General features: G+C 49.1%; 1 protein-coding gene across 7 annotated transcripts in view; it reads right to left on the reverse strand.

The window, feature by feature from the left end:
* Positions 1 to 8,901, reverse strand: part of LOC135184285 (transcription initiation factor TFIID subunit 4-like) — a 131,118-nt gene extending 122,217 nt beyond the window's left edge. For all 7 annotated transcript variants that reach the window (XR_010305952.1, XM_064159880.1, XM_064159882.1 and 4 more), the window contains exons 1-2: positions 7,653 to 8,901; positions 1,560 to 1,732 (exon numbers count right to left, since the gene is read on the reverse strand). Coding sequence is in view for 6 of the 7 variants with exons in the window: in XM_064159880.1 (XP_064015950.1) it covers positions 1,560 to 1,732; positions 7,653 to 8,898 (1,419 nt within the window). In the remaining variant the exon portion in view is untranslated. The remainder of the gene's footprint in view (positions 1 to 1,559; positions 1,733 to 7,652) is intronic.
* Positions 8,902 to 12,490: the final 3,589 nt, after the last annotated feature.

Consider the following 12,490-nt stretch of genomic DNA (forward strand, 5'->3'; position numbering starts at 1 on the left):
AACTTGACACATAACTTTATACTTCTTTTTATCTAATCAGTAAAAATACACAGAGCAATTCAACACTGGAAGACACATTTTGACTCACTCTTGAATCAAAAAGATGAGTAAAGTCCATTTTCAGCAGCAGCCTCACGTGGATGCCAATGTACTGAACTTGACCTGGTGTGTAAGTTTTGATAACAGCCACTGCACAAGAAAGTCCTATGGGCCAGGCTAACATCAGCCTTACCTGTATGTCACTCATTATGTTCTTGCTGTACAGCAGCACTTGAATTTTGTAACTAACATAATGTTAATTAAACGCAATTTTTAAGAAGTAACTTCTTTTCCACTTTACAGTTACGAATGTAAACCCAACTGGAAACTGAGATGGTGAAAAAGGAGCAAGCAGAATTTGCAAGGGCATGAAAAGCCAGCAAGGGTGCCAGTGAAAAAGGCAGACACACAAAGCAAGTGCAGCAAGGAAGAACTAGATGGCAGCACCTACCTACTTTTCTTCGGTCACAAGAGTAAGCCTCAAAAGGAGATACGCAGGCAAAAAGCTAAATGATGGGGTTTAGAAGCCTTCTGAACTCACTAATTACCTCTGAAGAATACAGTAATGCAAGCAAATCCACATCTATCTGACCTGTTTCTCATTCAAGAATCAAGAACTACTGTAGACAGACACCTGATGGAGAAGAGAAGGCTGAGAGGGAATCATATTAATGTCTATAAATATCTGAGGGGTGGCTATCAAGAGGAAGGAGCCAGGCTCTTCTCAGTGGCACCCAATAACAGGAGAAGGAACAATGGCTATAAGCTAGAACCCAGGAGGTTCCACCTCAACACAACGAGAAATTGTTTTAGTGTGAGGGTGCTGGAGCCCTGGAGCAGGCTGCCCAGAGAGGTTTGGAGTCTCCCTCTCTGGAGACTTCCAAAGCCAACCTGGACATGTTCCTGTGTGACCTGCCCTGGGTGACCCTGCTTGGGCATGGGGGTTGGACTGGATGACCTCTGGAGGTCCCTTCCAGCATTCTGTAACTTCTAAACCTCAACAGTGAAGTGTGCCAGGCTAAACCACTGCCTTTAAGGGAAGCATTACCCTAAGCTTCTCTGAATTTTTGTTGTTGTCAAACTTGTAACAATAACCAAAACCAAACATTCTCAAAATTTACCCAGTGGATGCAGCACAAACCAAGCTCTGGCTGACACTGAGCCTTGTAGCCTCTGATCACACAGACTGAACTAAACCTTGAGAGACTCCAGAGAAAATTCCTAGGCCTCAGAGGATAAAACGCATTTCACAGAATCACACAATCAAGCAGGTTGGAAAAGACCTCTGAGGTCATCGAGTCCAACCTATCTTCTAACCCTCCTAATTAACTAACCCATGGTACTAAGTGCCTCATCCAGCCTGCTCTTAGACACCTCCAGGGACGGGGACTCCAGATTTCAGTAAGAATTTCCTGTTTTCACAGCCAGAAAAACAAAAGGAGAGGAAAACACCTGCAAAACCATATGACCTAGCAACGTGCGGTAGACACAAAAGCCAGGTGAAATCAAGGCAGACGTACCTGAGCTGTTGAGAGGCGAAAGACAGGGCCTGTGGTGGGCACCGAAAGCCTGGGTGAAATGCTGGCAGGACCCTGTCCCTGGGTTTGCACCTGAGCCTGCATTTGAGCCTGGGCTAGAGCCTGCTGAGGCACCATGACCAGCTGGCCAGCATCCGTGCGCACCAAGACCATACCTAAGGAGAAGAGAGCACCAGTAACTATGAAGAAAAACATGAAGGACGTATAAAGAACTAACTATGGAATACAGACTAAAAGGAGCGTACAGCACTGCTCCCTTTAGTATGCTTTGCATAATGTGAGAGTCAAGTGCCAAGAAGAAAAGGAGACAAATGGCAACACCCAAATCAAACAACTGCAGTCTTGGGGTAACAGTGACGAATGCAGCAGCGACTGGTGTGTGAGCAGAGAGGCTTTCGGCAGTCTTGCCAAGGTCAGCAGACTAAAGCTGGAAAGATTTATTCAAAGGACACATTAAAAGGAAACTGTGATGGCAGTCCAGTAGCTGAGGACAGAATGCAGTATGAACACAGCAGGGTCAGCAACGTGAGAGCTTTACTGAAACAACAGTCTGGGGGGATGTGAACAGGCAGACATCAGGCCAGACACATTTCTGAGTTGGGAGGCACTACCTGTGGCTTAGACATCAAGCAGGAAATACTGTCCACCCAGACAGCCAACCCAACCACTGCTCAGCAAGGAACGATGCAAGAGCAGCTATTTTAGGAACATGCTATAGGAACTGGTTTTAAACTAACAGAGTAATTGGCAAGTGTTTTCTAGCACCTTCTGCAAGTAAATGAGAGCAGTTGTCAGATTATTTTCCAGCAACACATTTCACAAATGGTGACTTTCTACAACAGTGCCATCGAGTTTTGCCCTAAGTTTTCCACCAGCAGCAGGTCAGAAAAGGGATGGCAGTGACTAAGTTGGTCCCTGGATCACTGGGAGCTTGCCAGTTATTGAAGATGACTGCCATGTGTGTAATGTGCTTCCTCTGCTTCACTCAGCACTAAGCAGCAGCTCCCCTGCCAGATTACTTCCAAAGAACTTCCAAATCAGTTCCAGAATAGATCTGAACTGTTTACCATAGGCAGGATAGATGAGTCTAGAAAAACTTCCTGGGTGCCACTACTGGCAAACAGGACAATAAGCATCTAGAAAGTCACTTCTGTTCTGCTGGTAACAGAGAACTTATCTGAGTGCAAACTGCTTTCTGTAGACTTCTTAACTTCCCAAGCGAAAATGAAGGCGAGAGCATATGGCCACTGCCAATGGCCACCTCCCCAGGGAAACAGCACCTCAGGGATGCTGCTTGCAACAGAACTTGAGGAGAAAGAAATCCCAATGCTATTAAAGCAAGGTGGTAGTACATTTCAGAAGTAATCTACACTCAGAAAGTCTGTCTTTCAATTGCTGACATAGAAATACACAACTCAGTCCTGGGAAGACCCCACGAGTGACCTGAAGCACAAACAGAAGCCCTCGCTCGGGTTGTCATAGGTGCTCCCAGCCAACTTTCACTGCCTAAAGCACAAACGAGGTACATTTCTGCCAGCACAAAGCAAGGACTGGTGGCAATCAAGTTTTGAAGTTAAAAGGCTGTACACTGGGCTTGGCTGAGCTGGAGTTAGCTCTCCCCAGCGCATTTTTCTGGTGCTGTTTTTGCAGGGCTGCAGATGGGCATTGGTAACACACCAGGGTTTTGGCCACTGCAGCACCAAGCACCAAGGCTCTGCTTTTCCAACATCCTCCCCTCCAACAGTAGGCTGAGGAATAGGCAAGATCTTGGCAGAGGCCAGCTGGCCCAGATTGACCAAAGGTGTCCTCCATGCCACATGACATAAGCTGAGATATAAAAGCTAAGTGCCAGAGGGCACCCCTGGTTGATGGTGCCTGTCCTCCGGAGCAGCAGCTATGCATGCTGAAGCCCTGCTGCCTGGGAGGGACACACCACCATCTGCTGAGGTGGAGCAGAGAGAGGGACTTTTGCTCTGCTTCCACAGGCAGCCTTGACTTGGCTTTTCATCCTATTGAACTGCTTCTGTCGTGACTCACAGGCCTCTGGTTGTATTTTCCCCTCTCCTCTAAGAAGGGGAGAGTGACAGAGTAGCTTTGGTGGGAAGCTGGCCCCCAGGCAGGGGCAAAGCACCACAAAGGCATAGAGAGCTGCTGCAAGGAGCTCCCAAAGCTATGCCCATAACTCTCCTTCAAAGCCTAGGGAGCAGGTTTTGAAACAAAAGAATCATAGAATCAACCAGGTTGGAAGAGCCTTCCAAGCTCATCCAGTCCAACCTATCACTCAGCCCTGTCCAATCAACTACATCATAGCACTAAGTGCCTCAGCCAGGCTGTGCTTGAACATCTCCAGGGATGGTGACTCCACCACCTCCCTGGGCAGCCCATTCCAATGCCAATCACTCCCGTGAAGAACTCCTTCCTAATAGCCAGTCTAGACCTCCCCCAGCACAACTTGAGGCTGTGTCCCCTTCTTCTGTTGCTGGGTGCCTGGCAGCAGAGCCCAACCCCACCTGGCTACAGCCTCCCTTCAGGGAGCTGCAGACAGCAATGAGCTCTGCCCTGAGCCTCCTCTGCTGCAGGCTGCACACCCCCAGCTCCCTCAGCCTCTCCTCACAGGGCTGTGCTCCAGGCCCCTCCCCAGCTTTGTTGCCCTTCTCTGGACACATTCCAGTATCTCAACATCTCTCTTGAACTGAGGAGCCCAGAACTGGACACAGCCCTCAAGGTGTGGCCTAAAAATGCTTTTAAAAGTGAAGATTTAAGATCCATTCGCCAGGCAAGCACCAAACCTCATGGTTTGTACCTGCAGAAATCTCTTTTGAGTAGATGACGTATTTGGTCTATGCCATTCCCAGACCACCTGGACACACCAACAGCAGCACACTGCAAACTGCTCAAGCAGCTACTATTCCTCCCATGATGCTGTGAACCTTATCTAAAAATCCTCACAGGATAATGACCACCATGCATCAAAAATACCACAATTTCTGTTTGCACTGAACAGGTTCACAGATGTGTTGCTAATTTATTATTATTAATTAAAAAAATAGTAGTGGCAAAGACAAATTAATTGCAACACATGCCACAGTGTGAGTGCAGGTTGCAGAAATTACTGCTCCTGTAGGTGCATACTGATGCAGACGTGCATTAATTATGTTCTAATTCAGTTTGGAGGGCTGCACATTACTCAGCAATATGTACAAATTACAATCTGATGAAATGGTGAGGTTAATTTGTCCCTAGTGCTAGCCACATAGAGGCAATACTCTGGTTTTGAGTATTATCTGCTGAAACAGCCTCTTAAAAAAAGCACTTCTGTTTCTGCTTCAGGGAGCTGCCAAGAGGGGTCTGTGAAAGTTAACTGTAACAGGCAACCAATTTAAAGAGTAGAAACTCCAAAGTGTACTTTCTGGGTACCTGCTTTTCAGAACACTCCCCCTTCGGGTTTATGCAAAGTTCATGTATTCCAAACTCGTTGGTGGTAAAACCATATTCAGATTGTAACCCCCAACAGTACTGGTTCCATAACATTGTCTAAATCCTATCATAGAATGGTTTGGGTTGGTCATCCAGTCCAGCCCCCCTGCAGTCAGCAGGGACATCCTCCACTAGAGTAGGTTGCTCAGAGCCTTATGGAACCTCACCTTGAATATCTCCAGGGATGGGGTGTCAACCACCTCCCTGGGCAACCTGTCCCAGTGTTCCAGCAGCCTCATGGTGCAGAACTTGTTCCTAACACCCAGTCTGAACCTCCTCCAACTTCAAACCATTGCTCTTCATCCTGTCCTTTGCAAACAAGACCCTCTGCAGCCTTCTTGTAGCCTCTTCAGGTACTGGCAGGTTGCTCTTAGGTCTGCTTGGAGCCTTCTTTTTGCAAGATGAACAACCCCAGCCCCCTCAGCCTGCCCCACAGCAGAGGTGCTCCAGATCCCTGATAGTCTTCATTGCTCTCCTCTGGACCTGCTCCACCAGGTCCATGTCCTTCCTGTGTTGAGGGTCCCATGACAACACACAGCACTGCAGGTGAGGTCTCCCCAGAGCAGAGGGGCAGAATTCCCTCTCTCATCTGCTGGCCATGCTGCTTTTGGTGCAGCCCAGGCTGCCCTTGGCCTTCCAGGCTGTTAGTGCCCATTGCTGGCTCCTGTCCAGCTTCTCAACTACCAGAACTCCCCAAGTCCTTTTCGACAGGGCTGCTCTCAATCTCATCATCTCCCAGCCCAGACTGATAATGAGGATTGTTCTGACCCAGGTGCAGGACCTCACAAGGTTCACCTGGGCCCACTTCTGCAGCTTGTCCAGGTCCTTCTGGATCATATACTGTCCCTCTAGCACATGAAAAGCACCACCCATCTTGGGGTCAACTGCAAACTTGCTGAGGGTGCCTCAATCTCACTGTCTATAGAATTGATGAAGATATATGAGAAGAGAAGGCTTCAAGGAGACCTTATAGTAGCCTTCCAGTATCTGAAGGGGGCCCACAGGAAAGCTGAGGGACTATTTACAAGGTCTTGTAATGAGAGGACGAGAGGTAATGGGTTTTAAATGGCCATGGGGAGATTGAAACTGGATGTTAGGAAGTTCCTTCCACTGAGGGTGGAGAGACACTGGCACAGATTGCCCAGGGAGGTTGTGGCTGCTCCCTCTCTGGACGTCTTCAAGGCCAGGTTGGACGAGACCTTGAGCAACCTGTTCTAGTGGGAAGTGTCCTTGCCTATAGCAGGGGGTTGGGACTGGATGAGGCTTGAGGTCCCTTCCAACCTAAACCATTCTATGTTAAACAGCACTTGTCCCAGTACAGACCCTGGGGGGGCACCATTTGTCACTCCTCAGAGGGAACCCATTTTGTTTAATCTTTCCTTGCCAGAAGATGTACCTGCAGAAGCCCTTTGTTATTCCTTGCATCCCTTGGACCAGATTCCTCTAAAGGGCTCTGTTTCCCCACTACTGTTTGAAAACTAAGTAGCAGAACAAATTGTTGACACAAGAAACTTCAGCAAAGTTATGCTGCACATTATCAGATCTGCACAGTAATTGTCAAACAGATAAGCAGCACCTGAAAACACTCAGCCAAGGCTGACCCAAAGGCTGAAGGCATTTACTAGAGCCTGAACAGCAAGCTTCTCTCTGTTCCAAGTTAGTTAACTGTGTATGTCTGAAGCACCGGAATCTGCATCAAATAAGCACCTACTAAAAGTTCACGTCGAAGCAAGCCTCTACACCATCCCGGTTTTGCTCCATTTCACTAATAAATATCAAGTACTTTAAGAAACATGATGGCAGAAGTCAGTCATTTCTGAGTGCATCAGCAGCTCCATGTACTAGCATAGCATTGATGCTAATAGCAAAACACAACAAAAATAGCTCAAATGCAAATCATCCCCTGAATCAAGAAGGCAAAAAGTTACCAACCTTCTGCAACTCGAACATTCAAGTAAGGGGCCACAGAAGCCTTCAGAATTTCAGCTGCAACGCTACACAATCACTAGGTGAAGAAATGCTGTTTGGGTTAGTTCAGCCTGGCTTAACTTTAGTAATAAAAGTTAAGAAGGAGAATAAATGGGATTTAAAATCCAGAGGACAGACTGCCCAGACACAGCACATCATCCCACTCACTGAAGCCAGAACTTTTAGATTCAGTTACACAGTTCAGCCTGCTACCTCTTGCCACCTGAATCATGGCAGAGGAGACTCCTGCAAGAAAGAAAACTTTTCAATGCTATCGCAACAGAGCAGAAGATAAGAGTCCTCCAAAAGATAAAGAAAGCAACTCTTAGCTAAAAGCTCTGCTTCTTATCTCCCACATAACCATTACCGGACAACTTACCGCGCCTGCCGCTCTCCCCAAGACCAAACAAGTAACTCATCAACCAGCAATTATCATCACTTTGCATTAGCGCCCGTACCAATTACATCCTCATTAACTGCTGCCTGTTTGTCAGCAGTCGCCCTCAGACAGGTGGCTCCTCTTTTGTTTCCAACACGTCGAGCAGCGGGAAAGCGAGAACTCCAGAAGAAAACCACCCCAGCTAAGAGAAAAGGGTCAGAAAGAGCCCGCGACCGCCGCGTCTCACTTACCGGGCGGGATAGTGAAGCCGGGGGGCAGCTGGATGGTGGTCTGCTGCGGCGGCCTCACGATCAGCTGCGGGGCCACGATCCTGGGAGCGCCGCCCAGCGCCGGCCTGGGCGACAGGGCCTGGGGGGCCGCGGGGGTGACGGGCAGGGTAGGGCCCGCCTTGGCGACGCCCGAGGCGCTGGTGGCCGGCTTGGGCGCAGCGCCGGGGGCAGCGGGGGCCGGCGGGGCACAGTTGACGACCGAGCCCTGTCCCGCCGGGGCGGCCGCGCCGGCAGCTGGGCTGGGGCTGCTACTGAGTGCGTTTACTGCGGGGAGCGGGCCGTGCGCGGGCTTGGTCTGAGCGGTGGCGGCGTCGGCTCTGCCGTGGCTGCTGACTGGTGGGACTGCCGCCGGCCGGCCCCCCGCGCCCTCCCCGTTGGGCGCCGCCTCGCCGGGGAGCGGCGCGGTGGCGGCGGTGCCCTCCGCCGTTCCTGCCGGCCCGCTGCATCCCGCCGGGGTCCCGTTCCCCGCTGCGGCGGGCGCGGCCTCGCCGCGTTGCGAGGAACCGCTGTCGGCAGCTGACGGGCTGCCGCCGGGGCTGGGGCTTCCCGCGTCCCGGGCAGCGGCGCCGGCACCCACATGGTTGTTGACAAGGTGGGCAGAGACGCCGGAGGCCGGGGGGGCAGCGGACTGCGGCGGGGCAGGGACGGCGGGCGCGCCGGGGCTGCTGCTGCCGCCGCTGCTGCTGAGGAGAGCCGCTCCATGTGATTGCTGCACACTACTACTGTTTACACTCACTCCCCTCCCTGCCGCCGCCGCTGCTGCCGCCGCCGCTGCCGCCGCCGGGGGGGACGGGGACGGGAGCGGCCCCTGGGCAGGGGCTCGGCTCTCCGCGGCTCCGGGGCACCCCGCCGCCTCCTCTGCCCCGGCAGCGTGAGGAGGCACGGGATGCCCTTGCTGCTGCCGGACGGGGCTGCTGCCCCCCGCTAGGCTCCCCTCCTGCTGCTGCTGCAGCGGCTGCTGCTGCTGGGACGGAGCGGAGGTCCTGGGCTGGTGCGCCTCGGCAGAGCCCCGGCCGCCGGCCAGCTGCGATTCCAACGAGCCCACCAGGTCGCTGACCGCCTTCTCGTCCACCTCCTCGGAGAAGAGCAGCATCTCTTCCAGGGGGTCCGAGGCGCCCGCCGCCATCTTGCGCTGAGCTGGGAGCCGGCCGCGCACCGCGCACGCGCGCCGCCCCTGCCGCGCACGGCATGCTGGGAGGGGCCGCATGCTCCGCCCCCGCGGCGCGGCGGGGCGGGGCCGGGCAGAGCGCGCCGCTGGCGGGCCCGGGGCTGCTCTGTGCCGCGTCCCCAGGGGCCGAGCAGCTTCGCAGCGCTCCCGGGCACCGGCCGGCAATGTCCTGGTCGAGGGCAGGAGCGCGGGTGAGTGGGAGGTAGCCCCACCCGACTTGGTGCGCCAGGGGGTGACAGTGTCCCAGCAGACGCCCTAGGCATGCAGGAGTGGGGAGGAGCCTGCCGGTAATCATCTGTTGGGACTCAGGGCAGGCAGGTTTGAGGCCTGTGGTTCTGGCACAGAGGGTTGAGAGGGAATTGAAATGTTATGCGATCGCGTTATCTTTTGGTAGCGAGCTGCCGTAATTGCGCTCTTTGCCTTCACCTCGTACCCTGCGAGAACAGTGGCAGCCAGCGCAGATTTCTTCAGGCTTTGGGAGCGCTGAGAGCATTCCTGCCCTTGGCTGTGAACACAGCAGCTCCGCCAAAGGAGGGACCTTCGGGTGCTGCTGAAGCTGTGTGGAACTGCACGATGCATGCACAGTACCTGCGCTCACGTCTGCGCTGCTGTGTCTGCTCTAGAGTTCCATACTCTGGCCGAAGTTCCTGCTTCACCAAGACAAGAATGATTGCAGCAACACGGCTTCCTAACGTGGACACTGTAAATGGAAGGCTTAGAAACCAGAAATAACATTCTTGGCACCATCATTGCAGATGCTTTGGCATGTCAACAGGAAAATTGGAGTATTTTAGCACTTTTGCCATGGCACCTTGTGTGCCCTCTCCCCAGCAATGCTTGCCTCATCACTAAAGAAATACCACTGAAGGCTTAAGTTGGTGGTTCTAAATCATAGCATCTTTATGCCGGAAAAGACCTTTAAGATCATCAGCTCTGTTAGCTAAGCACTAAACCATTTTTGTGACTAATGTCAGGGCAATTTCTTTGTAAGACCTCATTTCCCAGTTTACTGCATCTGTTCTTGCATACAAGTGATAACCACCATGGATTTGTGAGGCTACCAGCATAAAGCAGCTTAGGTTCCATTATCTGTCTCCACTGGCACGCAATAGCTTGGGTGTCTGCAAACCCATGTGTACTTGAGCTGCTGCTCCATGGCCTGCAACAGCAACTCATTGTTCAGCTTGCAATCTTTCAGGATTTTCCATGAAAGTGGGGCAGTGCATCAGTGAATAACCCACCTTAACTGCACAATGCACTGATGGGAATGAGTGCAGGGCTCAGAGTGCACACAGCTCCAGCCCTATGTTGTACAAGGTGCTTGAGTCAAAAGAATAAACTGATAATAACTGGTTTATTACAGTCCTCCTCAATGCTGGTTACACTTTTATACAGGGTGGCGTTTCCTGATTGTTTGTACCTCTAGGAGTAGGTTTATGGTGAATCAAAACCACTTTTAAAATGCATTAAAAATACATTGCAGCAGTTTAATTAGCATAAGTTTAAATTTCACCTAAAATTAAACCAGCAAATACTTCTTTGAGTGGCAAATAACGGTGCTGAAGGCCCAAAGGCATGGTCAGGATGTGTAAATGGGAGACTGCAGCAGGTGAATGTGAAAGCAGAGCTGTGCTTATAAAAAAACACTATTAACTGTATGCAAGAGATCAAGAAGGCAAAACTTTGCTCAGCAAGTGAGCATTGCTTCTATGAAATGCTACAGGTGAATTAAAAATGGACTTCATTATCAAATGTTTCTACCTGGAAATCTAATTAAAACATTGTAGTCCATTACTGAATTTGTGCTGTTGCATAAGAACAAAAAATATTCATTTAGGCTGGAAAAAAATCTATCCAGTATCACTTTGTTCACTCTATTAGAGAAGATCCCATGCTTCCTTCTCTTACTTGCCCTGATCTGATCATCTGCACACCACTGTCTCCACAGGTTCTATGACAGAATGGAAAGTTAAACATAGTATTTTGCAACTAGTCCCAACTATGAAGATTTAGTACACATTTTTTGAACACTGAACTGAGTGTCTCCATAAAAACCACTCAGGAGAGTAACTACTGTCATTTAGCTACAGAAGTAAAAAAAGTAATTTCCCACCAAAAAGAGAAAGTGGCAAGTCATGATTTATAAGACAGGCTTCAAGACCTTACAGATCACCTAGTTTTGATTACAGTTTTAGAGCACATTTGTAGATGAGCAAAACATAAGTTTCTTCCCACTCAGCTCTTCTTAATTGAGCCATTTTTTATATATGAACACACAAAAGGAAGTATAATACTTCATTTAATAAAACATGATGTATGCTGATTCATGTTGGACTTTCCAAGTCAAGAAGTGATGACATACATAATATAATAAACTTGGTGATGAAACAGGCTTTGGGCATGCATTTCTGCATAGGGAATGAGACTTTTATTAAAGTACACAACATCTGTGAGGTTTTGTGTAATTCTTTTATGATAAAATGGTTCAAATATTTACATGCTTTTCATCACAGAAAACATCTTTGAATCTATTTGTTTCTGTCTCGTTTTTAGGATTTACATATGTATAGAATAAAAAAAAATCTAAGAGGCCACTGTGACCATCTTATTTCTCTCTTAAAATACAACCTTTCCTAACTTAATTTTTCTTTGAAATGGAGAATGTCTACCAGGAAAATTAACTTCCATGCATGGCTTTCAAACTGACTGTGAAAGAAAATCCGCCAATAAACCTAAGCTGCTGTTAGTTATCAACACTGATACATCCTGTGCTGTTTGCAGCCCAAGTTTTCCATTAGTAACATAATTGAGCTGGCACTGCCATGTTGAGCTGCAGAGAGTAATGAAAAGGTGCTCGTCTATGTGAACTGTTCAGTGAAAGTATTTCAAAAGGAGCACTCTTTTCTTCAAATACCCACTTTCAGCGCATCCAGATAGACCATTTAACAGTCTTAAGTTTAACATTAAAATGGTATCCACTACGTTTAGAAATGTATAGGACTTTTTTATATATACAATTGAAATTCTCTTTATGCTATAACTACTGCAACTGCTGATTTCTATTAGGAAGTGTAATTCCACAAAGTGGGGAGCACAAGGCCAGAGTAACCACCAGCTGTTTAGAAAGAAGTCTAAATGTAATTTCATGTATCTCAGTTGCAATGGAGTTCCCTCTTTATATACAGCTTATAGGAATCTAGCAGCTTTTGTTCAGCAGTCAATTGTAAATACTTGCCTGAGCTCACCTAGACAGGACTTGATGGAGACGCCTGGGAAAAACTGATGTCTAGAAGGTTCTAACTTAACCCTTAAAAAGTTTTTCAAGGGCATATTCTCCTGCTTTTTGCTTTTTTCCCTTTTATTCATCCTGGCCAACTTCTCATTCAGAAATTGTGCACGTGTTGGCACCTAAAAACCAATTCTGTCAGTTTTCCACTTGAATGCTCTCCTGAAGTGCTCACCTGTTTTGTCACAAGGTTAAAGAAACATCCATTTCTAATTCCTGCTCCACCACACAACCTTGAAACTCTAATTCTCTAAATGAGACTTGCTGACTACAATTTTGAGAAAGGCAGATGAGGGAAAACATAGGAAGAAGCTGGCAAAAAGCAAAGCCACTTTGGGTCTTCAG

The sequence above is a fragment of the Pogoniulus pusillus genome, chromosome 20 (genome assembly GCF_015220805.1).
Source record: "Pogoniulus pusillus isolate bPogPus1 chromosome 20, bPogPus1.pri, whole genome shotgun sequence".
Lineage (NCBI taxonomy): Eukaryota > Metazoa > Chordata > Aves > Piciformes > Lybiidae > Pogoniulus > Pogoniulus pusillus.